The sequence below is a fragment of the Blennius ocellaris genome (genome assembly GCF_963422515.1).
Source record: "Blennius ocellaris genome assembly, chromosome: 12".
Lineage (NCBI taxonomy): Eukaryota > Metazoa > Chordata > Actinopteri > Blenniiformes > Blenniidae > Blennius > Blennius ocellaris.
Window position 1 is genome coordinate 25507041 of NC_137661.1, and position 24059 is coordinate 25531099.

At 45.0% G+C, this 24059-nt stretch overlaps 1 protein-coding gene across 2 annotated transcripts in view; it reads right to left on the reverse strand.

Moving 5' to 3' along the window:
- Positions 1-874: 874 nt before the first annotated feature.
- dspb (desmoplakin b) overlaps positions 875-24059 on the reverse strand; it is a 32753-nt gene continuing 9568 nt past the window's right edge. Inside the window, exons 10-24 of one of the 2 annotated variants that reach the window (XM_080506406.1) lie at positions 23249-23374; positions 22675-22830; positions 21674-21828; positions 21453-21579; positions 19849-20035; positions 18598-19142; positions 17664-17842; positions 16568-16706; positions 15455-15648; positions 14222-14384; positions 13099-13182; positions 12910-13017; positions 11863-11961; positions 11130-11618; positions 875-8568 (exon numbers count right to left, since the gene is read on the reverse strand). In XM_080506406.1, the coding sequence (XP_080362532.1) occupies positions 1486-8568; positions 11130-11618; positions 11863-11961; positions 12910-13017; positions 13099-13182; positions 14222-14384; positions 15455-15648; positions 16568-16706; positions 17664-17842; positions 18598-19142; positions 19849-20035; positions 21453-21579; positions 21674-21828; positions 22675-22830; positions 23249-23374 (9834 nt within the window). In that variant the 3' untranslated portion in view covers positions 875-1485. Of the gene's footprint in view, positions 8569-9800; positions 11619-11862; positions 11962-12909; positions 13018-13098; positions 13183-14221; positions 14385-15454; positions 15649-16567; positions 16707-17663; positions 17843-18597; positions 19143-19848; positions 20036-21452; positions 21580-21673; positions 21829-22674; positions 22831-23248; positions 23375-24059 lie in introns of both variants that reach the window. The other variant, XM_080506405.1, reaches the window with a different exon arrangement.

Below are 24059 nucleotides of genomic sequence, written 5' to 3' on the forward strand. Positions count from 1 at the left end.
TTTATTTACACTATAAGATGCTGATAATATAATCATTATTGTTTGTCTTTATTTCTATTATATAGACATTTGTAATTATTATGATTACATTTATATATTTCCAGTTCAGATATTTATGCAGTGGATAGGTAATACCTAGATGATGGTACGTACACAAGATTTGTAATAATTATTTTAGTAAATTCTTTACTTTTTAATTAATTTAAATTCATTTATTTCACCTTTCGATTCTATTTCTATTTCATATATATATATATATATATATATATATAAAGAAAGAAAAATCTCTGAATCTACATATACACAAAATATATACCTATTTAGACATACATACTTCATCAGTAGAATTTTCTTTTGTAATGCAATGTCAATGAGTGAAATGGTATAGAATCAGACATCAATTTCATTATTATAGCTTGAAAATGTTCCCTTAATAAGTGATTTCCAATGCGTGTTTTTATTTAAGCTCCCTCTGGTTTCCTATAAGAAAGGCTGCAGCTCCCATCTCTGGTTGCTTTTTAAAAATTATTAAAGTGAATTGAAATACTGTTCTGTAATTTCTCTTTCTTCCCCAAGAAGAACCGTTCCAGATTATGAATATCTAGGTTTACTGAATACATAATTAAATAAGTAATTGTCTAAACTTGCGCCATACATCAATGCCAATGTTTTAAAAAGTATTTATAGAATGAAAATCACACCACTGTTGTTTTGAAATCACCTAGAATTTAATTTACCTGTTCAACTTGAACAAAAGCTATGAGCAGCAGCAACAACTTCTTGCCTTTGGCATGATAAACACTTGGTTATGAAATAAGTGACGTTGAGAATGAAATAGATGATTAGTAAAAATAAAAATAAAAACAGTCATGAATCTTTGTGAGCAAATAAAGCTCAGGTTTTATTTTCGGATTGTGAAAAACGTACAAAAACTGGAAGCATTTAGACCAAGACACCAAATGTTAACGACTGATTCAGTAAAAACTTGCCATGAAGCTATTGTAAGAATCCCTCCCCTCAAAACCAGACCCACAAGAAATGTTCAGCAAATTTCTATTTTAGACTGTGGAATTAAATGAAACATGATTAATACTATACCACTGAGAAGTGACATGTTATGCAGGTTTGTTTGTTTTTTTCCCCCCCAAAGTACATTTGAAATACATGCATGCAAACAAATGCGCCAATCATTTTAAAACTCCTTTATAGACTGGCAATCGTTTTATTTTCCACTCCAACACATTAAGATGGTTTCAGTTTGTTCTTGAGGAGACTTTCACAAACATATCTTGCCAGTGTTTCCCATCACTACCTTTTAAAAAATGAAGCAGTCTGAAGCACAGCAAATACCAAAGCGTGAATATAAATCTATGGAAAAGGCATATGGAAGTAAACTTTTTTTTTTTAATGCAAACATAGCGTAACACATTCTCTCAAGTTGTTTGTAACTATGAAAACTTTGATTTGTTTGTAAGAAAGGAGGATTTATTTGATGGAAGTGATGGGGCTTAAGGTGTAGCGAGAGCTTAGTGAGGAGGTGGAGGAGCCCAGGTCCAAGCTGCCCCTGCGAGAGGACCGCCGGGACCCGCTCCTGGACCCAGTGGTGGATCCCGGCGCAGAGGCCACGTTGTATGGGCTGCTGATCCCTCTGGAGGACATGGATGACGCCTGGAGCATTCTCACCCCGGTGCTCTCCTCCACCAGGCAGCTGTCCAGAGCGTCTTTGTAGGAGATCCTCAGTTTGCTCTTGGGACACGTCAGGATCTTGGCGTGGTTTTTGACATCCTGGAGCTTCTGCGCCGATCTCCCGTCCAGCCAACCCAATTTCAAGGCCTCCTCTATGCTTCTTCTGGTCCCCACGTCTGGGTCATGGATCCCCCCCGTGACAACCTGGTACTCCAGGAATCTCTGTCCGGCCTCATAGGGCAACCACATCTCCTTCATGGCCTCAGCTGCAGACATCTTCCTTCGGGTTTTTACATCCTCAAAGCCAAAAAAGGCTTTCTGAGCAGGCTTTAGCTTGGCAGCCATCTTCTCGTCTATTATGCCCATGCGGGACGCCTCTTGAATCCCAATTCGCCGTCCATTTGTGGGGTCAACAATTCCTCCGGTGCATGCTTGGGCTTCAAGCAGTTTCTGGGCAGTGATAGAGTCCACCAAACCCCGGTCCAGGGCCTCCATGATGGATATTTTCTCCACTGTGTCCGTGTCAAAAATGGCGCCCACAGGTTCCACTTCACCGGTTGTTTCTGTTGGAGACGCCAGACTGATCGATACGCTCGATATGTGCTTGTAGCCATCGGGCACCTCTTCCGCACCGCTACTACTGAATGTGGAACTTCTTTCTGTAACAGTTGTCGTTTTTGTCGTGGTCATCTTGGTAAGGGTAGGCGACATGGAGCGTGACACAACTGAAGAGGACGATGTAAAGGACGATGGATTCAAGGATTTTTCAACGCTTGCTCTTTTTGAGGCTGAAGAGGGTTCTGAGGACTTGGATGAAGAGGATGTTTTTGAAGTTATGGTTGTTGTTGACTTGACAGAAGACGAACCCGAGGCACCCAATGGTCTTGAAGTTGATGATGATGATGACGACGATGATGAGAGTGAGGCTGATGAGGCTGCTGAAGGTTTGGTCTTACTGCTGATGATGTCGGCAAACTGAGTGAGAGTCAGTTCTCGTGATCGGTACTGCTCGAGAATTGACTGATCGATGACTCGCTGCTCAAGCAGCTCGGAAATGTCAAACTGACGCCCAGTTTTCTTGTCAATGATAACAAGCCGCACAGAACCATCGGGAGCAGTGATGGTAATCTCTTCCCATTCACACTCCTGCTCAGACAGCTCTATGTAGGTTTCCTTGTCAATATACCCTTTGTTATACGCTTCACGTACTGTCATTTCTTTATTGGTGTCTGGGTCCACAATTACCACTCTCCTCCTTCTTGTAGTGTTCTTCAGCGTTGACTCAAGCTTTTTCTTGTCCACGATAGGCAGAAGGACGAGACCAGTCTTCTTGTCCGTGATGCAACGTTTCTTAAGCTCCAAATAGCTTAGGTTTTCCTCCGTGTTAGGGTCAAAGAAACCTTTGGTGTCATCATTTGGATCACTCAGGATGTCATTCATTTCTTCATCAAAGTAGCCTCTCTTGTAAGCAACATCTAAGTCAATGCGATGGTTGTGTTCAGGATCAATTATACCACCGCTGGCAATCTGGGCCTCGAGGAGACGAATGCCATGCCCCTTTTCCACAATGCCTTTCTCGATGGCCTGAAACAGGGAGATGACCTGGTTTGTACCTCGGAGTTTGTAACCAGTCACAGCTTTTTCTGCCAACAGCAATTTGTCCTTAAACTCTGGTCCAATCAGCTTTTTATTGTAGGCATCGCCAACACTCAGATAGAGGTTGTTTATGGGATCGACCACAAATCCTGAGGCAGCCTGAGCCTCAAGCAGCACAAGGGTGGTTCCAGGTCGCAACAGGCCATCTTTCATTGCCTGATAGAATGATAACACCTTTTCATTGGCCTCATCATAAATCCCTGCAATGCAGGTGGAACTTGTCAGGTAGGAACGCAGACGCGCTTCGATGTCCTGACATCTCAGTTTACCTTCATACGCTTTTTCCAAATCAGATTGATTCAGCAAGTTTGCATTTACAAGGTCGATGAGAGGAACCTCACCCCTGAGCCCCTGGACAGTCAGTGGCTTTTTAGGTTCAGGGAGAAGCAGGAGTCCCGTACTTGGATCAGCTTTGCATTTCTTCTTTAAGGAGATATATGTAGTTCCTTGTTGGGTGTCTGGGTCCATGTAACACTCGGGACCCTGACTCAAGGCCTCACATAGGTCCTCATCGATGAGACCTCGATCCAAAGCAAGGTTTCTGGGTAGGAATACACCAAGGGCAGGGTCCAAAATGCCCCCCGCAGACTCCTGAGCTTGAAGTAGACACAAAGCTGAGTCTTTGTCAATTATTCCCCTTTTCAGGGCCTGGCCAACTGATAGAAGATTGGCACTATTTGAGTCTCTGTAGCCGATAGCAGCAGCTTCAGCTGCAAACAGCTGTGATTCATCCTCTTTATCCACAATTCCTTTGGCACGTGCTTCTTTTACAGTTAATTTCTCATTCGTCAAGGGGTTGACAATATTGCCTGTTGCTGCCTGGGCAATCAGTAGCCAGTCAGCACACGCAGATGGCATTATGTTTTGCTTCTTTGCTTCTGTAAATGACATCTTCTTCAAAGGCCCAGCTGCCACACCAGCAATTGACCCTGTACCCTTCAGAAACACTTTTTTATCCACGGCCACGTCTTGCACTGTCTTTTGTCCATTCAGTAATTGTTTCAACGTTGATTTATCCAGGATGCCACAGTCAAACAACTGTTGTGCGGTGACAGTTTTACGAACACCTTCAAAAATCATTTCAGAGGGGTCAATCTTCTTTGTGATTGGCAAAATTTGTAAGTCTGTACGGGGGTCTGTCTTGCATCTGTCCTTCAAACTCCCATAGCTAACATCACGTTCTACTTCTGGGTCAAAGTAACAAGCAGGATTCCGGCTTAAAACTCGACTGAGGTTTTCGTCCAAAAGGTTGCGCTTTATAGCCATGTCTTTCGGCAGGAAGATGCTGAGGTTTGGATCGATAATGCCCCCCGCAGACTCCTGAGCCTGTAGTAGACGTAGTGCAGTTTTCTCATTTAGTAGTCCTTTCTTCATGGCCTCAAAAACCGAAAGGAGCTTGGGTGAACTGGGGTCCCTAAAACCAACAGCAGCAGCTTCTGCTGTCAATAGTTTTTCGCGATCTTTGATACCAACCACACCTTTGGCACATGCCTCATCTACTGTCAGCTTCTGATCATTTTTGAGGTCTATGATGTATCCTGTGGCAGCTTGAGCTTCTAGCATCAGATCAGCACTATCATCTTGTAGAATCTTTTGTGTTTTTGCTTCTGAGAGAGAAACAATACCAGTGTCAGCTGCTACCCCAGCAATAGCTCCGGTGCCTTTCAGGAACACCTTCTTCTCCTCAGACACCTGTGAAACAGTTTTCTCCCCCTTCACTAATTTATCAAATGTTGGCTTGTCAAGGACACCACAATCAAACAATTGCTGGGCTGAGACTGGTTTGCGAACACCATCAAACATCAATTTGGAGGGGTCCTTCCTTTCGACAATCGGTAAAAGGCTGAGGCCTGTTTGAGGCTCTGTTTTGCATCTTTTCTTCAGATCCCCATAGCTGACATCTCGGTCTGTGTCTGGATCAAGGTAACAGGGAGGATTCTGCTTTAATGCACGATACAGCTCGTCATCCAAAAGCTTAAGCTTCAAAGCTGTCTCTTTAGGAAAGAACACACTGATATTGGGATCAAGGATGCCCCCTGCTGACTCCTGGGCCTGCAACAGGCGTAGTGCAGTTTTCTTATCAATTAATCCTTTCCTCATTGCCTCAGACACAGAGAGAGGGTTACCTGTGTTGGGATCACGGAAGCCCACTGCAGCGGACTCTGCTTTCAATAGCCTTTCTCGGTCTCTGGTATCAACCAATCCTCTTGAACATGCTTCCTCTACCGTCAGCTTTTGGTTGTATGTAGGATCGATAATATGACCTATGGCAACTTGGCCTTCCAGCAGAAGAAGTGCACTCTCAGGATTCATTAGCATCTGTTTCTTTGCTTCTGACAAAGGCATTTTCCCTGAAAGTCCAGCGGCCACACCAGCAATTGAGCCTGTCCCCTTGAGGAATAGCTTCTTTTCCTCGCACACCCGTGAGACGGATTTTTCTCCCTTCACTAGCTGATTGAAGGTTGGCCTGTCAAGGACACCATAGTCCAACAGCTGCTGCGCTGACACCGGCTTGCGAACACCATCAAACATTAATTTGGAGGGGTTCTTCCTCTCAGTGATTGGCAAGAGATGCAAGCCTGTGTGAGACTCTGTTTTGCACCTTTTCTTCAAAGCCCCATAACTGATATTATGCTCTGTGTCTGGATCAAGGTAACAGGGAGGATTCTGATTTAATGCACGATTCAGATCGTCATCCAAAAGGTTACGCTTCATGGCTGTCTCTTTAGGAAGGAACACGCTGACAATGGGATCAAGGATGCCCCCCGCTGACTCCTGGGCCTGCAACAGGCGTAGTGCAGTTTTCTTATCAACCAATCCTTTCTTCATTGCCTCAAGCACAGAAATGGGGCTACCTGTGCTGGGATCCCTGAAGCCCACAGCAGCAGATTCTGCTTTCAAAAGTTTATCGCGATCCATGTTGTCTACCACTCCTCTTGCACATGCTTCTTCTACTGTCAGCTTCGCATTGGTTGTCGGCTCAATAATATGACCTATGGCAGCTTGGCCTTCCAAAAGCAGATCTGCACTTTCTGCAGGTATTAGCTTGTGTTTCTTGGCTTCAGATAAAGACATTTTTCCCATTGGTCCAGCTATTACACCAGCAACAGGTCCTGTCCCCTTTAACTGGTTCTTCTTTTCCTCAGACACCTGTGAGACAGTTGTTTCTCCTTTGATTAATTTGGTAAATGTTAGTTTGTCCAGGACTCCACAATCAAGCAGTTGCTTTGCCGTTACTGGCTTACGTACACCATCAAAGATCAGCTTAGAAGGATCTAGTTTCTCGGTGATCGGCAAAAGGAGCAGACCTGTATGAGGTTCTACTTTGCATCTTTTCCTCAGATTGCCGTAGCTGATGCTGCCCTCTGTTTCTGGGTCAAGATAAAACTCGGGATTCTGGTTTAGAGCTTGTCGAAGGTTGTCGTCAATAAGTTTTCGCTTTATAGCTGTGTCTTTGGGAAGGAAGACGCTGATGTTGGGATCTAGAATGCCTCCAGCGGACTCCTGGGCCTGCAGCAAACGCAAAGCTGTTTTTTTGTCAGTGGCTCCTTTCTTCATGGCCTCAAACAAAGACAGTGGCTTCGCTGCACTGTGGTCTTTGTAGCCAACTGCAGCAGCCTCTGCTGCCAACAATTTATCCCGATCTTTAATATCGACCACCCCTTTGGCACATGCTTCATCTACAGTCAACTTTTGATTGTTTACGATATCAATGATGTGACCTGTGGCAGCCTGGGCTTCCAGTAGTAAATCTGCAATGTCCTCAGGCAGTAGCATTTGTTTCTTGGCATCTGACAAAGACACTTTGCCTTGACTCCCAGCTAAAACCCCAGCAATAGGCCCAGTGCCCTTTAGCGGGATCTTCTTATCCTCAGACACCTCTGGAACAGATTTGTTTCCTCTTTCCAGATCAGAAAGTGTTGGCTTGTCAAGGACACCACAATCCAGCAGCTGTGTGGCCGTAACGGGTTTCCGAACACCATCAAAGACAAGTGTGGAGGGATCTACTTTCTCAGGAACAGGAAGTAACAGAAGACCTGTGTGTGGCTCAAACTTGCATCTCCTCTTCAGTGATGTATAGGTTACCCCTTCGTCATTGTCGGGGTCAAGGTATACCTCAGGTTTCTGATTCAAAGCACGGAAGATTCCGTCATCCATGAGGTCTCTTTCAATGGCTGTGTCTTTGGGAAGAAACACACTGAATATGGGATCGAGAATGCCTCCCACCGACTCCTGAGCTTGCAACAGTCGCAGCGTTGTGGCTTTGTCAATCAATCCTTTCTTCATGGCCTGGAACACTGAAAGAGGTTTACTTGCACCAGGTCCACTGTATCCTACAGCTGCAGCCTCTGCCGCCAGCAGCCTATCCCTGTCCTTGTAATCAACCACACCTCGATTACATGCCTCGTCAACTGTCAGTTTCTCGTCAGTTCTGGGGTCGATGATGTGACCTGTTGCAGCTTGAGCATCCAACAGTAAATCAGCACAGTCGGATGGGAGAAGATTCTCGTTCTTGGCTTCGGTGAGAGTTAGTTTGCGAATAGGTGTCGTAAAAGGCCCTGTGCTCTTGGGACCTTCAATGAAAACCCCTGCTATGGGCCCTGTACCTTTTAGAGGAACTTTTTCATCCGTAGACACTCCAGGGACAGTTTTCTGTCCCTTCACAAGCTGGTTAAATGTTGGTTCGTCCAAAACGCCACAGTCCAGTAACTGACTTGCTGTGACTGGTTTACGAACACCATCAAAAATTATAGTGGAAGCGTCCAAGGCTGGGGGGTCTCTTGGTTTGCTTAGCTCAGTTGCCATGGTTTGTTTCGCAATGGTCACCTCTTCCATTTGTCTTTGGATGGACGTCAGCTTACTTTTATATGATCCCTCAAGACCCCTGAGTTCCCTCATCAGCTTCTCAATTTCACTTTTCAAATAATCTCTTTCCTTTGTCAAGCTGTCCTTGTCAATGTCGCATTGCCTAATGAGGTTCTGTTTACTATCACACTGGTCCTTCCAGTAACTTGCATCCTTCTTTAGTCTGTCATTCTCGTCCTCTACTCGCTGTTTATCACGAAGTCCAGCATCTGAAGACAACTTGATGCGGGTGAGTTCCTCTTCCAGTCTTATGCTGCTGTCTCTGTCCTTTTCTGACATTTGCAGTTTCTGCAAAACAGAATCCCTCTCACCTAACATGTCATTGTACTGTGCCTGAAGGGATTGCATCATGGCTTTCATCTGGAGGAGAATGGAAAACAGAGAGGGAGAAATGAGATTAGTCATCTTTATAAAACACTACTAAATTATTGCACATTAAAAAAAATAAACATTTGCACTGCACAACCAAGCAAACAATCATTGAGACTAGTACATTCGAGAAGAATTCACACATACTTGCTCTTTTTGTCCAGAATCAATATATGAAGCATAGGACGAGTCCTAATAAATCAAATGGTTTGGTTTTTGCTTTCTATTGTCTTAGTATGCAACTGTTTGTAACGAAGCCAATGGCATAGTTCAAATAGTAAAACTAAAAACAGAAAAGTTAACATTGATGATAAATGAAGTGATAAAGAACATAAAAGGCAAGTTTGTGAGTATTCTGCCAAAATTCCTTTAGAAACACTCACCAACATAAGCAGTGAACTGCCAAGTACAATCGGAGCAGGAAAAAAAAACTGTCTTTCCAGAATGGGAAGGACCTGTATTGATTTTCTACTGGCTTCTGCAATAAAGAGTGTCAATATCTCAAAATGCTCAAAATCTATAGTTATCAAATCTTCCTTCCCAATCTAGAAGACAATTTTTTTTTAGCACTGCATTGTTTCTTTTCATTAGAAATGGATCAGACAAGGTTTACATCCTGCAAACTGGTCAAACAGCACCAATGCACATCTCTTGATCTTTTTCCACTTGCAAGATGGCAATTTTTAATTTAAAATTTTTGGCATGCGGTGCCTTTTTTTTTTAATCCTTCAATTTCGTCTCTTCCTGTCATTGTGAAGCAGAATTCGACAAGCGTTGGATTGTTCGCCCACAAACCGTGGACCTGAGCCGGGTTTCTTGCCGTAGTAATCTAATGAAGCATCAGTGCTGTTTTACATGCTTACAAGGTTGGAGACTACTAGCGATAAAACAGAGGTTTCTTTGATGGCAGTGACCATTGTTGGCAAAAGGAGTGAAGAGAAAAATGTTACCACGGTGCACAAAGTGGACAGGCATAGAGGAAGGCATTACATTTGCATGCAAGTCACGAGTTTATTCAAACACATACAGATGTATGTGTTCAAATCAGAGTTATTGGGTGGGTTGGCTCTGCGGGGATGGGGGTAGGGGAGGGGGGGGGGGATCTACAGGGTGTTCCAGCATGCAAGGCAAAGGTTTGTCGCTACATGAAGGATCACATTTTTTTTGACTCTGATTTGGAAAGATGAGAGCAGTCCAGGGCTAAGAGCCAAACCTCCATGTACCTCTGTGGCTTGCTTTTGTATTTTCTCAGTCTCTTGCTTGAGTTTCTCCCTCTCAGTGGAGAGCTCGGACACTAGGTTGCGGTAGTCTGTGTTACTTCGCTCGCTGGACTGCAGCTGCAGCTCCAGGGCGCTTATCTGTGCCGACAGCTCGTCGTCACTCCCCCGCTTGGCCCTCAGGAGTTCCTCTTTATCGTGTCGCGTTCCCCTCAGTTCTTCTTCCAGGCGCAGCCTCTCCTTGGTCTGCCTCTCTGTCGTCTCCTTCAGCCTTCCGAGCTCAACGGAGTTCTCGTTCAGTACCCTGCTCTTCTCCTCTATGGTTTTGTAGAGACTCTCATTCCTTAGGTTGGCCTCCCTGAGCCGGAACTGCTCCTGGAGCATTTGTTGCTGCAGAGCGTTGAGCTCGTTGCCCAGCTGCGTGATGCGCTCTTCGGAGGTCTTGTTCTGTCTGGTGCTGCTCTCCAGCTCCTCCTGCAGCCTGAGACGCTCCTCTCCGCTTTTCCTCTCCGACACGCTGGCGTGCTCGTTGCTCTGACGTAGCGCACTGATGGTGCTGCTGTGGTCCGACAGGGTCGTGGCTGTGTTCTCCAACTCGGCTTCGACTTGCCGCCTTCTGGAGATTTCTTCCTGATTAGCCTTCCGCAGGTTCTCCACCTGGCACTCGAGACTGTCCCGCACCGACTGAAGGTCCTTGAGACGTCCCTGCAATCTGCTCGAGTTTTGTTCCACTCTGTTCCGCTCCTTGCGCTCTCTCTCCAGCTCCAAGCGCACTGCCTGGAGTTCCTGGTCACACTCCCTCAGATGGGTGGCGGTCGCGGAGGAACTGGCGAGCTTCGCCTGCAGCTGGGCCGCGGTTTGCTCAAGTACCCCCTGGCCTTCTTCCATGGTCTCCCGCCGCCGGGTCTCCTCCTCCAGACTGTGCTTGAGATAAGCTACCTGGTCGGTCTTCTCCTCCAGGGCCTTCATGGCCTCGGCCAGATCCTCTCTATGCCGGCTGCTCTCTTCGTCCCTCTGGCTCACCAGCGACTCCACCTGACTCTCAAGCTCTCGCCTCCTGCGCCCCTCCTCTAAGATCACAGCCCGTTGACTCTGAGCCTCCTCCTCCGCCCTCTTTCGGTGCTCCTCGTCCTGGATCAAGGAGATCTTTAGCCTCCTGAGCTCTTCCTCCAGACTCCTCCTCTCCGCCTCCATCTTGTCATACCGCACGTGAAGCTCGGCAGTGTCGTCGTCCCTCTTGGCCGCCAGTCTTTGGACGTCTGCGCGACTGACGTTGATCTGGGTTTCGTGGCTGACTTTAAGGTTATTGATTTCCATACTGCATTGGCTCCTTACCTTTGCCATCTCCTTCTGGAGCTCCAACACCCTTGCAGCCTCCTCATCCAGCTGCCGCCGCAGCCGTTCGATCTCACGGTCCTTACTTGCCACAGACTTCTCCACCTCCACCTTGGACCAGCTGACCGTCTCCAGCTCACTCTGCCTCTTATTCAGCACCGACTCATACTCCTGCTTCTGCTGGGTGTAGCGCTCCTCTGCCAGCTTCCTCTTGACCTTCTCTTCCTCCAACAAGTAGGTGAGGCGCGTCACTTCGTCCCTCAGGTCCGCCAGCTGGCCCTGGGTGCTGTCGAGGTTGGCGCCTAACTCCAGCGCCGCGTTCTGCTTCACCGCCTCCATTGACACCAGCTGGTCCTTCGACCGGGTCAGCTCCAGCTCGTAGCGCGAGAGAGAGTCTGCCAGTGATTTGTTCTTCGCGTCACGTTCGTTCATGTCGTCCCTCAGCAGGCGGAGTTGTTCCTCCAGCATGTCGATCTTGGTGTTACGAATCTGGAAACGAGACAGAGCAATGGCGACTGTGAAATGAGTCCTTTTTGTGAGGCAAAACTTTGGGTCCAACTCGCCCACTGGTCAACAAAACATTCTATCAACACAACAGCGCCAATGCGTTTGGCTCTTAGTAGATATTTACCAACTTCTGAGAAAAAAAAACATCGGATATTTAGCTTCTTCTTCTTCAAAAAACCACACAAACACTAAGAAATGGCACCAAACATCAGCAGCATCACGGTACCTTGAGCTCCTCCATGTTCTTCAGCAGCTCTCCCAGAAATTTGTAGTAGTCGCCGGACTGAGTGAACAGCTCCAGGTAACGGGTCTGAAGCTGGACAGCCTGGAGCAGAGAAAATTTGAGATTAAAAAAAAAAAACAAAAAGAATGTTAATCAGTGGATTCGGGTCAATTTTGGTAGAACAGTTTCAAAGGTCACAGTTTCACGTAGGTGTCAGACGTAGAGAAAGTGGATTAAGCAAATGGGGGAGATGACAGACGACTGGCCCGACGCCGGGACACATTGCTGGCAGAAAGCCATGAGAAAGTGAACTTTGCACAACATGGAACCTTTAACGTTATAACATGCAAGAGTGTGGGCTGTGGAACGACTGAAAACATATCTGTGAACAAAGTTTGTGTTATAACAACTCGCCAAAACTCTGAGAGCAGGAAGAAAAAATGCTGTGACTAAACAAGCCAACAGACAAAAGTGGTTTTACTGCATGGAAAGACATTTTATATTATGGTATGGTATATATTGTTATTTTGAAATTTTTTTTTACAGGAAATAAAATAAAAACAATACTAATAATAATACATTTAAAAGACAAAGATAAGTTAGTGTCAATAATAATATGAACATAGAGAAGAAAGAAAAGCAGTAAATAAATATTATTAATACTCATCACAATCATAACAATAATAATCATAATGATAATTATAAAAATCAAAAATGACTCATCAATCATAATAGTGTATATTGAGCTGTTAAAAAACGAATAGGGAGAAGTAGCTTGCTTATCCAGCCCAACCCCTATTCTATACTAATTATCTCAAATAAAATAAAATAATCCTTCCCTGAAAGCATCAGTGTCCTTAATGTCGCCCTCACTGGGCTTTACATGAATCTTCCTCATATCTTTTGACAATATCGTCGTTATATAACTTTTTAAAACGCCTCGTGTTTGATTCTGGTACAATATAAACCTGAACATGAAAGAGCCGATCCTTTCAAACCCAGACGCTTCTTCATTATTGTAATAAAGTACATCTGAAACGGTTTCCTCACCTCTTGACTGAGATCCGTTGACGGGGATTTCAACATGGTCCTCTTAATGGGAATGTTGAGCAAAGTCTCCAGACCGGAGGCGTAAGAGGAAAGGTCCGATTCGTAGTCCTGAGGGAAAACGAACCCGTGTGAAAGGCGGCGGTGAAAATGTGCCGACGCTCATTTTAGTAGCCTGAGGCCTCGTTTCACCTTGACAGCGAGCACGCAGGTCTCGTTGTCCTTCAGCACGCCGTCCACCGCCTCTCTCTTTGCCTTGATTTCTCCATTCAGGGCCTGGAAAAGGGAGGCCAAAACAGAAAATAAAAAACAAGACGAAGCCGTGAGACGTCTTCCTTTATTTTTCGCTTAAGGAGTCAGAGATGCACAGACTGTCAGAGTTGATGGATTGTCTTTCATGTGTAAAGTTGTGGCTCTGTGAAAACTGCCTTCAGCTCAATCCTAAAAAGACTGACACTTTGATTATTGCTCCAGAGCAAAAAATCCCTTTGATTGTCAACCACCTTGGTTCTCTGGACTCCTCGGTTCAGTCGAGCGTCAGAAATCTTGGCGTCTGGTTTGACCAGTCTGTGTCCCTCGACAGCCACGTGAGAAACATCGCCAAGCACAGGCCAATTTTATCCAACCCTGATCTAGAAGTGGTAATTCATGCTTTTATCTCGTCTCGTTTTGATTATTGTAACTCCCTTTTTACGTGTTTGAACAAATCTGCTTTGAACCGGCTTCAATTGCTTCAAAATGCTGCAGCGCGGCTTTTAACAGGATCTAGCAGACGATCTCACGTTACTCCTATTTTATATTCTCTGCACTGGCTCACCATCAAATTTCGAATTGAATTCAAGATTTTAGTTCTGACTTTTAGAGCGTTGCACGGTGGGGCTCCTAAATATGTGTCTGACTTGTTGTGCCCCTGGTACTCCCCCGGTCGCTCCCTTAGGTTCTTGGGCCAGAACCTCCTCACTGTCCCACGGACCCACTTTAAAATCAGAGGAGACTTGTCCTTTGAAGCTGTTGCTCCTAAATTGTGGAACGACCTTCCTTTGTCGCTGCGTGTAGCCGACTCTGTGGATTCTTTTACGAAGCGGCTGAAAACACGGCTGTTCAGACAAGCTTTTAATCGACATGGCTGTGATTGGTTTTATCTTAATTCAGTCTGTACTATTTTATTGTTTTTTATGCCTTTGTGAAGCACTTTGTGATTTTATCTTTGAAAGGTGCTATACAAATAAAGTTTCTTCTTCTTCTTCTTCTTCTTCCTAAGCCAGCGGGACACCCGCGCTCACGACAGCAAGGTGAGCGAGCAGCAAGCGAGCACCTTCTGTTGTCCGATGAGGTCCAGGAGCGCCTGCACGCTGTCGATCTTCGTGGCCTGCAGAGCGTCCTGCTTCTTCCGCGTGGCGTCGATCCAGCCTCCCAGGCTGCCGCTGGTCTGCCGGTAGCGCTGCAGCTGGGGGAGGTACAGCTGCAGGTCCTGGCGTCTGAGCACAGCAGAGAGTTGGAGAGACGAAAACGGAACTCAAAGTCGTTTCTCTTTCGTCCAGAGTTGTGACACAATAAAGGTGAGTGAAGGAGAGACGTCTCTGCAAGATCCTTGTCTTTATTATACATTTACCTTAACTTGTTTTTTGTTTTTTATACAATAATTTATCCTTGCCAATCGTCGGGTTCTCAAAAAAAACAAAACAGTATCCCAGTTTCTGGACTGCAAAAGCAAAGCAGCAGTTGGAGGGAGGAAGATGCTCTAAAGTAGAGTACTCTGTGCAGCTTCAAGCCAATACCCGATACTGGTATCGGTATCGGTATCAGTGCAATGCTCACAATCGTAATAAAAACGATTCACAGCAACATTATGGAATATATTAATCCAAAAAGACTTAACTCAATGATATAAAACAAAAAGAAAACATAGAAATAATATTATAAATGTGCAGTTACTTCATGAGAAACTAAAACTTAGTGTTTAATTACTCTAAATATTTCCAATTACTGCGATAAGTACTATCATAATGATCGCTTTTAAAAAATAGTACTTGACTGCAATTTTTAGCTACTACTCTGCAGTGTACTTATTGAAGTAATTTACTAGTAATTAAAAATGAATACACCTGTAGTTACTTTGTTCAATGCTGTCAGAAATAGTTACTTAAAATGATCCCCTGATTACAGTTTTACTGGTTACTTCTCTAAACACTGTAATAGTGGATACACTTTATGAGAAACAGAAGTTAGCACTTAAATACAGTTTTAGTTACCTCTTTAAATATTGCAGCAGTAAAATAACTATACGAGTAACTGAAAAACAATACTTATAGTTCTAAGTTACTTCAATACTGCAGGAGTGAAGTTACTTTACGAGTTACTGACAACTGGCCCAGGATTACAGTCACAGCACTTCTTTGAATAACAAAATTATTTTTCACGAGTAAACAATAAAGAAAAAAAGTACTCGATTGCTGATCTAGTAATGGGGTTTGGGCGAGAGAGAGAGAGAGAGAGCGAGCGAGAGCGAGAGCGAGAGAGAGAGCGAGAGAGAGAGACGGGGACATGCCTGGTGTCGATCTGTCCCCGGAGACGTCTCCAGCGGTCCGACAGCATGCGCACGTCCTCCGAGTACTTGCACAGCATCAGGTCACACCTGTGGAACGGCGCCTCCACCTGGCTGTTCCAGTGGCCGGCCTTGGCGAGCTCCGCCTCCATGGCGGCCAGGACGTCCTTCTTCTGGTCCAACTCCACCGAGACATTCTGCACGTCAACGACAGCAGCCATGTCAGAGCTGCATGCTCCAATACACACACACACACACACACACACACACACACACACACACACACACACACACACACACACACACACACACACACACACACACACACACACACACACACACACACACCTAACAAACAGAGTAATACCACGGATGACCTGTAGGGGGGGGTGTTGTGTCGCATGCCTTGTGTACGACCAGAGAAAGGAACAAAGAAGACAATAGTGGATATAGAATAAAACAGTGTTTTTCAACCTTTTTTGAGCCAAGGCACACTTTTTTGTTTGGAAAACTCTGGAGGCACACCACCACCATCACCTCCACCACCACCACCCGAAAATGTTAAAATGTGAAACTCTGTAGCCTCTATTAACAATATAAAGTCTTTCTCATCAAATTTTTATCAACAGGAATCAAGTAAATACAGAAAAAAAGTATTTCTCAATTTCTTTTTTTTAATAGTGACTCCCTCAGAGTGAAACCTGGACCTGATGGATGAAGAGCTGAGATCCTGGTTCACATTCTTCCTTTTCAAAAACTTCTCCATCACTGTCACTGACACAGTACTTTGATACAAGATGGTAGCAGGAGGTGGAGATGAACCACACTGACGTCTGTCACTTTACATTTCACCGGCAAAGTTCTGTGCTGCCCTCTAGTGGCCAGAGCAAGAACAACTGTGAGAGCAAATGATTTTTAGAAAAAAATTTGAAATTGGATAATTTCCCATGACACACCTGACTAGATCTGGAGGAAACACCAGTGTGCCGCAGCGCAGTGGTTGAAAAACACTAGAATAATGTAGTACTCAATTACAGTCAGTGGTGCCAGTTAAGTGTTTTAAGTACTCGGTGAGGATTACTTCAACGTTTGAGGTAAACCGTCCCGCAAAAGTACCTGGAGGGCCAGCATGTATTCCTCCACCTCGTCGGGGGACAGCGAGGTCGTCTCCTTCTCCGTCAGCCTCGCCTCGTGAACTTTCACAACGTCCTCCGCCCGCGCCACGCTCTCCAGCATCTCCCTGAGAGCCTGCAGCCTGAGATTCAACAAGCAAGCAAACCAAACAAGCCAAAGTTACGAAAAAAGGGACTTTCTAAACAACCAGGTGTGACAAAGCGTGGGTTTAGTCTTGTGTGAGTAAAGCTGTAAATCTGAGAGTGTAGGTAATTTTAACTACGAGTTACAAGTACTAACATCTACTTCCCGACACGAGTACTTTTTTAAAATGACAAATAGGGATGTAAATAAATAAGTTTTACTTTTTCAGACATGTTGAACTTAATATATGTGTGTATGTAGAGAATTCAACTTCAACTTTCAAGAAGTATGTACTGTATGTCTAAATATGTGTTTATTTTGTGTATATGTATATTCAGAGATTTTATATCTATATATATAATTCTTGTGTTGGTCATGTCGGGAATTAATTCATAATAAATAAACAGGATATACTTGTTTATGGATATCAATGATATAAAAATGTATATTGCATTGACTGAGCAATACGCTATTATAAATGTGTATTTTAAAGAAAAGGCGATTGTTTGTTGCATATTAAGTTTGTCTTTTTGTACTTTTCCTTCAAATATCAAATGCGACTGAGGAAAGTAACTTTGAAGAAATATTTAATTGGATTTTTACGTCTGAAGCCAATCGTTGCACGTTTAGACCAAACTTGTTTATCAAGTCTGAAAACGCAGAAGGAAACACTCCAAAACCTCCCAGTTCCTTTTGTCGTCGTTATTTTTAAAGACAACAAAACTAAATAGATTTAATATCTACGTGACTTGAAGAGACATAAAGAACAGAAAGACGCACATATTAAGGCTGTACCCAGATTTTTGAGTTTAAACGCAGGAATAAGAACAGACATCAACGCATTTAAGAATCAAAAATAACCTGAATAGAGCTCTATTATTTAAAAATATAGATCAAAAGCGTAGAAACTGTACAATAAAACCAATTGAACTTAAACTGCTCGTCACGTATTTACCGCTGTATGTACGCGGCCGCGCTGCCGTCCACGCCGCCCAGCCGCTGGTCGAGGGCCTCCAGCTCGGCGCGGAGGAACTGGGCTTTATCCGGGTCGTTCATGGCCTCCAGCTCCCGCGACACGCGCTCCCGCAGCCGCAGGTACTCCTCGCGCATGGAGGAGACGACCTGCTGCACCGTCTGCATGGGAGGGTGGAGGTGGGGGGGGGGGGGGGGGGGGGGGGGAGACGCCGTTCAGCACGTGTGGTCGTCGTCTTTGTTTTTGCGTCGTCGGTTTTCTTTTTATTTATTTTTGAACAATTGTAAAATACAAGAACAAACATATCAAAGCAAATACCATAAAAAATAAAATAAAAATATATAATTCAATTCAATTACAGGGGAAAAGACTTCAAAACTCACAGGGTCACAAGTGTCTTTGTCAACACGTCTCTTCTCACTCAGTTGAATTTACATCGTCGCTGTTCTTATATATTGCCCATTTCTCCCATTTCTCCTCAAACTGGGATCTTTGTAATCTCAGCATGTGAGTCAAATGTTCCATTAACTGGATCTGATCTACAGCCTGGGTCCGTTGCTCCGTCGTCGGAGGATCAGCTTGGTACCACTTCCTCGTTAGAGTTTTTTTTACAAGCCACTGTTAAAATCTTCAACAGGTACTTATCTTTACAGTGTACAAACTCAACTGGAAAATTGCACAGGTACAGTATATTGACATATATAATGGTATATTATAACCCAAAATTCATATTATTTTCCAATAGTCACTTATTTTTGAACCCTTCCAGACTACATGGCTATGATTAACATTTACTGATCCACAGTTTCTCCAACATGGAAGAGGCTGCTTTAAACATTGACCTTTAACCCTCGGGGGTAATAATTCAAATCGGATCAGGTTTTTTGCGTCGTCGCCTTGAGTGTGACACTCTCACCTCCAGCTGGTCGATGCGCACGCCGCAGTCCTGCAGCGAGTTCTCCCCGACGCAGACGTGGACGTGCCGACTCAGCGTGCCCTCGGCCTCCTCCAGCCGCAGCCGGAGCGCCCGCAGCTCCGACAGGCTGCGGCTGGAGGTCGCGGCGGGGGCCGACTGGGTGGAGACCACCACCTTCTTCCTCACGATCTCCGTCTTCTGCCCTTTCACCTCCTTCTTCCTCTCCGACGCCTTTTTGGCCTCCGCCCTCCGCCTCTCCTCGTCCAGCCTCCGCCGCTCTTCCTCCAGCCTCAGCCTCTCCGCCTCCGCCCGCATGAGCCGCTGCTGCTCCTCTTCCTCCTGCTGCTGTATGAGGAGCAGCCGCTGCTGCTCCTGCTGCTGCTGCTGCTGTATGAGCAGCAGCCGCTGCTGCTCCTGCTGCTGTATGAGGAGCAGATGCTGCTGCGGCGGCGGCTGCTGCTGCTGTATCAGGTACAGATGCTGCTGCTGCGGCGGCTGCTGCTGTTCGACCACCTGCTGCACCTCGATCTGCCCCTGTTGAGCAACTGTGGAGGGAAAAAACAACAACAACTCAGTCGTATAACAAGGTTTCCTTTCGTATATGAGTGACAACAGTCAGATTTCTATGCTGAGCTGCAATGTGAATGCAAAAGACGCAACACACAAGATGCAAAAGCTACAAAACAACTACAAAAACCACAACACAAATAGAACATTTAAAAAAAATCCACAACTACAAAAGTCACACCACAAATACCAAAAGTGACAACAAACACAAATAGATAATAAAAAACACAAACGCAAAAGTGACAATACATATACAAAATTGCAGTTTAAGTGTAGTTAATAGTAATTATTTTGACCTTGTGGGCCACCATAGTTTAGAAATTCATAGTTGGGATATTTCCTATGCAAACTAACGGGGTTTTTTTTCCTTATCATTTGATTGGCGGAACTTTCACATGGACAACTTCCATGTAAAATATAGAACTGGTATAATTTGTTTAAATACTTTATAAGCCTGAAATGTTTAGTTGCCCGTCTTTTTCCCCCACATTCATCTACCAGAGTAAATCATTACAATTTAAAGACATAATGTGTAGGAATCTGTAGGAAATGAGAAACAAATACATGAAAAATCTACTCATTTCACATATTTACCAATATTTTGAATTAAAACTTAATGTTCAAACGTATGTGAGCGAATACTAGATACAGGCAGTGGCAATGGGAAGTAGTAGGTCTACTGACTGTAGGTTGGGAGCTGCACCACCAGCTGCTGGTAGTACGTCTGGGCGCCGTTGAACTGGTTCTCCATGCTCCGCTTGTCCTCGTCGGCAAACATCTGGGAGCCGTGGCTGCTGCGTATGAACTCGTCGTAGTGCGTCTCCAGGTTCTTCACGATCTGCCGGTACTCCTCCGGACGCATGTCGGCCAACTGAGCACACAGACGCAACGTCGGGTTTTAATCTCAACCGACTGCACCGGAACCAGTCACGTCAACGTTTCCGCGTCCGTTCCGATGCCCAGTTCGCGGGGTGAAGGAAAATATCAGAATACAGGATCTGGGGTCTGAAACTCGTGAGCTGTCACGAACTAACGTGTATACTTTTTTTACATTTTGCTAGATATAGAAAAATGGTAGTAGATTTCACTTAAAGGGTTGGATTAGTTGCCAATGACGATGATCTGCACCCACCGTTTTTGGTTTTGTCTGATTACACAGTATTTGAAATAAAAGAACACGTTTTTTTTGAGGACTCCATCTACATTTTCTGATCCAGACCCCTTGTCTAGATCATGGAGTCTGGCGTTGCTTTATAGAATTAGAGGTTTATCTAATGAATCCCAGTGGAGTTTAAAATGGTCACGCCAAAGGGTTGAGTCTTAAGATCAACCACAAAAGAAACTCCCATTAAAGAATCCAGGTCTGGTTTTCAGTCGCTGTCGTTCAAGTAGTGAAAGGTCTTCTAGAGTCCAAGGCTAGATAAAACTAGAGCTACACTCGGTAGAGCGCAGACCTTCGCCAACGCCACAGTTGTTTGTGGAACCGAGAGTTAACATCGCTAGCATGATAGCCGTTAGCAGCTCATATCGATGCTAACAAGCCTGTCAGGAAGCAACATCACCGTGTGAAACACTGAGCAGGGAGCGTCTCCATGGCAACAGACACTGATCTCCTTTGAGTTCCCCCATAAGGGTCTCTCATCCGCTTTGTAGGGGACATTTTTTTGCAGTTTTTTGGGGATTTATTCAAAAACGGTTCGCCGTTAACATCCAAAGATTTTATCAATTGGCCCTTGGATGATGACAAATCATCCCTGAAAATTTCATGCAATTCGGGTGAGTAGTTTTTGCAAAAGATCGGTGAAACACATACATACAAAACAAAATAAATAAATAGATACATATAGACAAAAATATAAGCTTTGTTTACCGATTGTTTTTTTATGAGACACGATTAATTTCCTGTTGTTAGCGAGACAGTAGCGGGACATTTGGTTACGATGCTATTCAGTGCTAATCTAACATCGTCCTTGGTGATGGCAATTAAATTTACCTATCTCAAAGTTTCCCAATGGATTTAGACGTTTCACGAAAAATTCAACTGAATTTCAAAATAATTGGAAATCCATGAATCCAGGGAAACTTGGCATCCCCGAAGACACTGGGTCCACATGTAAAGAAACTACAAGTCAAGCTGGATTCTATTTTTAAGCGTCCAGATGAGGTTTTGAAAAAGTCCCGGTCGTATCTTAAGTAAAAAAAAGTGAAGCTTTAAGTGTCTTTGTTGGATGTTAAAATCGCTCCCTCGAATCCCCGTCATTCATAGACGGACATGATTTGTGTCTTACCATGGAGATGGTGAGGGAGTTGACGTATTTGATGTCCCGGACGCAGTACTGCCAGGCGATCAGGCTCTTCACGTTGATGTACAGCTGATTCCAGATGGACAGGATGGACTCGTAGTACTGCTCGTTCCTTTCAGCGACATAAAGAATCAATCAGATCTTTTCCACTCGAATCCCACTGGAGCGACGCAACGCAAAAAAACGGCGCGTCTTTGAGGTCCTACTTTCGGGCGAGGCCGACGCTGAGCGGGTTGGGCGGCGGTACGATGAGACACACGGACGGCACCAGCATGTCCAGACCACCGGGCCCCGTCACCTGCCACTTGCTGCGCTGGCTGTTGTCCTTCAGGATGGCTTCGTTGTCTATACAGATCACCTTCTGGAGGACACAAACACGTCTTCTGAGCTCATGTCTTCACTCGCGAGGTTTACTTTATTAAAGGGGCTTTTCGAGAAATGGAAAATAAATGAAGTTTCTGAAGAAAAGAAAGCAAGAAACAGGAAAACGCTGCCGCTGGCCTGTGTCGGTAATGAATGGTTCATCGAAAGCAGAAATCGCTCTTGAAATCATGTGATCGATTTGAGCAACTGTGGAAATGAGTGGTGATGGTCTGGTTTTTGTGTATTGATTTATCCTCTGTACCTTTTATGGGAGGTATATTTTAAAGAGTTTATTTCTGGTAAGTAGGAAGTAGTAGGAGGTACTAGGAGGCAGTAGGAGGCAGTAGGAGGCAGTAGGAGGCAGTAGGAAGCAGTAGGAGGCAGTAGGAGGCAGTAGGAAGCAGTAGGAGGCAGTAGGAGGCAGTAGGAGGCAGTAGGAGGCAGTAGGAGGCAGTAGGAGGCAGTAGGAAGCAGTAGGAGGCAGTAAGAGGCAGTAGGAGGCAGTAGGAGGCAGTAGGAGGCAGTAGGAGGGAGTAGGAGGGAGTAGGAGGCAGTAGGAGGCAGTAGGAGGGAGTAGGAGGCAGTAGGAGGCAGTAGGAGGCAGTAGGAGGGAGTAGGAGGGAGTAGGAGGGAGTAGGAGGGAGTAGGAGGGAGTAGGAGGCAGTAGGAGGCAGTAGGAGGGAGTAGGAGGGAGTAGGAGGGAGTAGGAGGGAGTAGGAGGCAGTAGGAGGCAGTAGGAGGGAGTAGGAGGCAGTAGGAAGCAGTAGGAAGCAGTAGGAAGCAGTAGGAGGCAGTAGGAGGCAGTAGGAGGCAGTCAGAGGCACTGTGGCATTGCGGCGCTGACCTGGTCCTGTTTGAAGTCAACCAGAGCTTTGACCAGGATGCCGCTGCTGCTGCTCCTCTCTCCGGGGTTCCGTGGCTTCAGCCTCACGATGCTCTTCGACTTGGCGACCAGGTGCTGCACCTGCCGCTTGTTGTCCATCACCCTCTCCTTTTCCTTCTGAAATCAAAAAGTAAGTGAGTAAGTCATTGATTAACTCACTTTGAACGTGAAGAAAAAAATAAGTCAGTCAGTAAGTTTGTAGCTAAAATAGTAACGAGATGGAATCAGTAAGTAAGTTAGTGGATAAACGAGTTACTTAAAAAATAAGTAGATAAATCAGAAAGTGACTCGGTTAGTAGCTTAGTCAGTATATGTGTAATTTAGTCAGATTATAACTTGGTGATTAAGTAACTGAGTCAGAGAAACAGTTAGTAATCGTCTGACTGAAACACAGCGACGCTACGTGATTGAGTAAAACAATAAGAGCAGTTTCTTGATGAGGTGAATCAGTCGGAAAATAGAACGTATACAAATGAACAATAAGCAGCAATGAAGCCTAAAACCAGGGTGAGTCGCTGGCTGTGGGTCTCAGTACCTCCAGGTCCCGCAGGATGTCCAGCAGGTTCTCCAGAGGGGTGTTCTTGTCGCAGGTGAACTTCCTCCGAACCGTCTCGTGCTCTTTCTGCAGGGCGGCGTACGTCTCGTTGGCCTCCTTGAAGAACTGATTGAAAAAACAGGACGAGGCGGATTGTTGAGGCGTTCAGTTCCACAAGACATGGTGGATTCAGAGCGTCTGTCCAGCTGGACCGTCTCCTAAGCTGGACTGCTGAAGGTCCCTTCTGGACGTTTGACGTCGGAGGTGAAACAACAACAACAACAAAACTTTCCGAGTAGTTTGGAGTTTGTACTCAAGGTACCTGCTGTGCCCGTTGATCTGACGGCTGGTTGGATCAGTCTCTGCTAGAATGAAGGCTTTATGATCTAAAATGGTATTTTTATTTTGTTTAATAATCAATCCATCCATATAAAAATCCATCCATCCATCCATCCATCTTTCATCCATCCATTATTCATCCAACATCCATCCATCATCCAGCCATCATTAATCCAACAGACCATCCATTTATAATTCCATTCATCTTTACATCATTCATCCAACAAGCCATCCATCCATTTATAATTCCATCCATCCATCTATCCATCATCCATCCATTATTCATCCAACATCCATCCATCCATTTAGAGTTCCATCCATCCATCTATCCATTCAATCATTATCCATCCATCATTCATCCAACAAGTCATCCATCCATCCATTTATAATTCCATCCATCCATCATTCATCCAATAAGTCATCCATCCATCATTAATCCATCCATCCATTTATAATTCCATCCATCCATCAT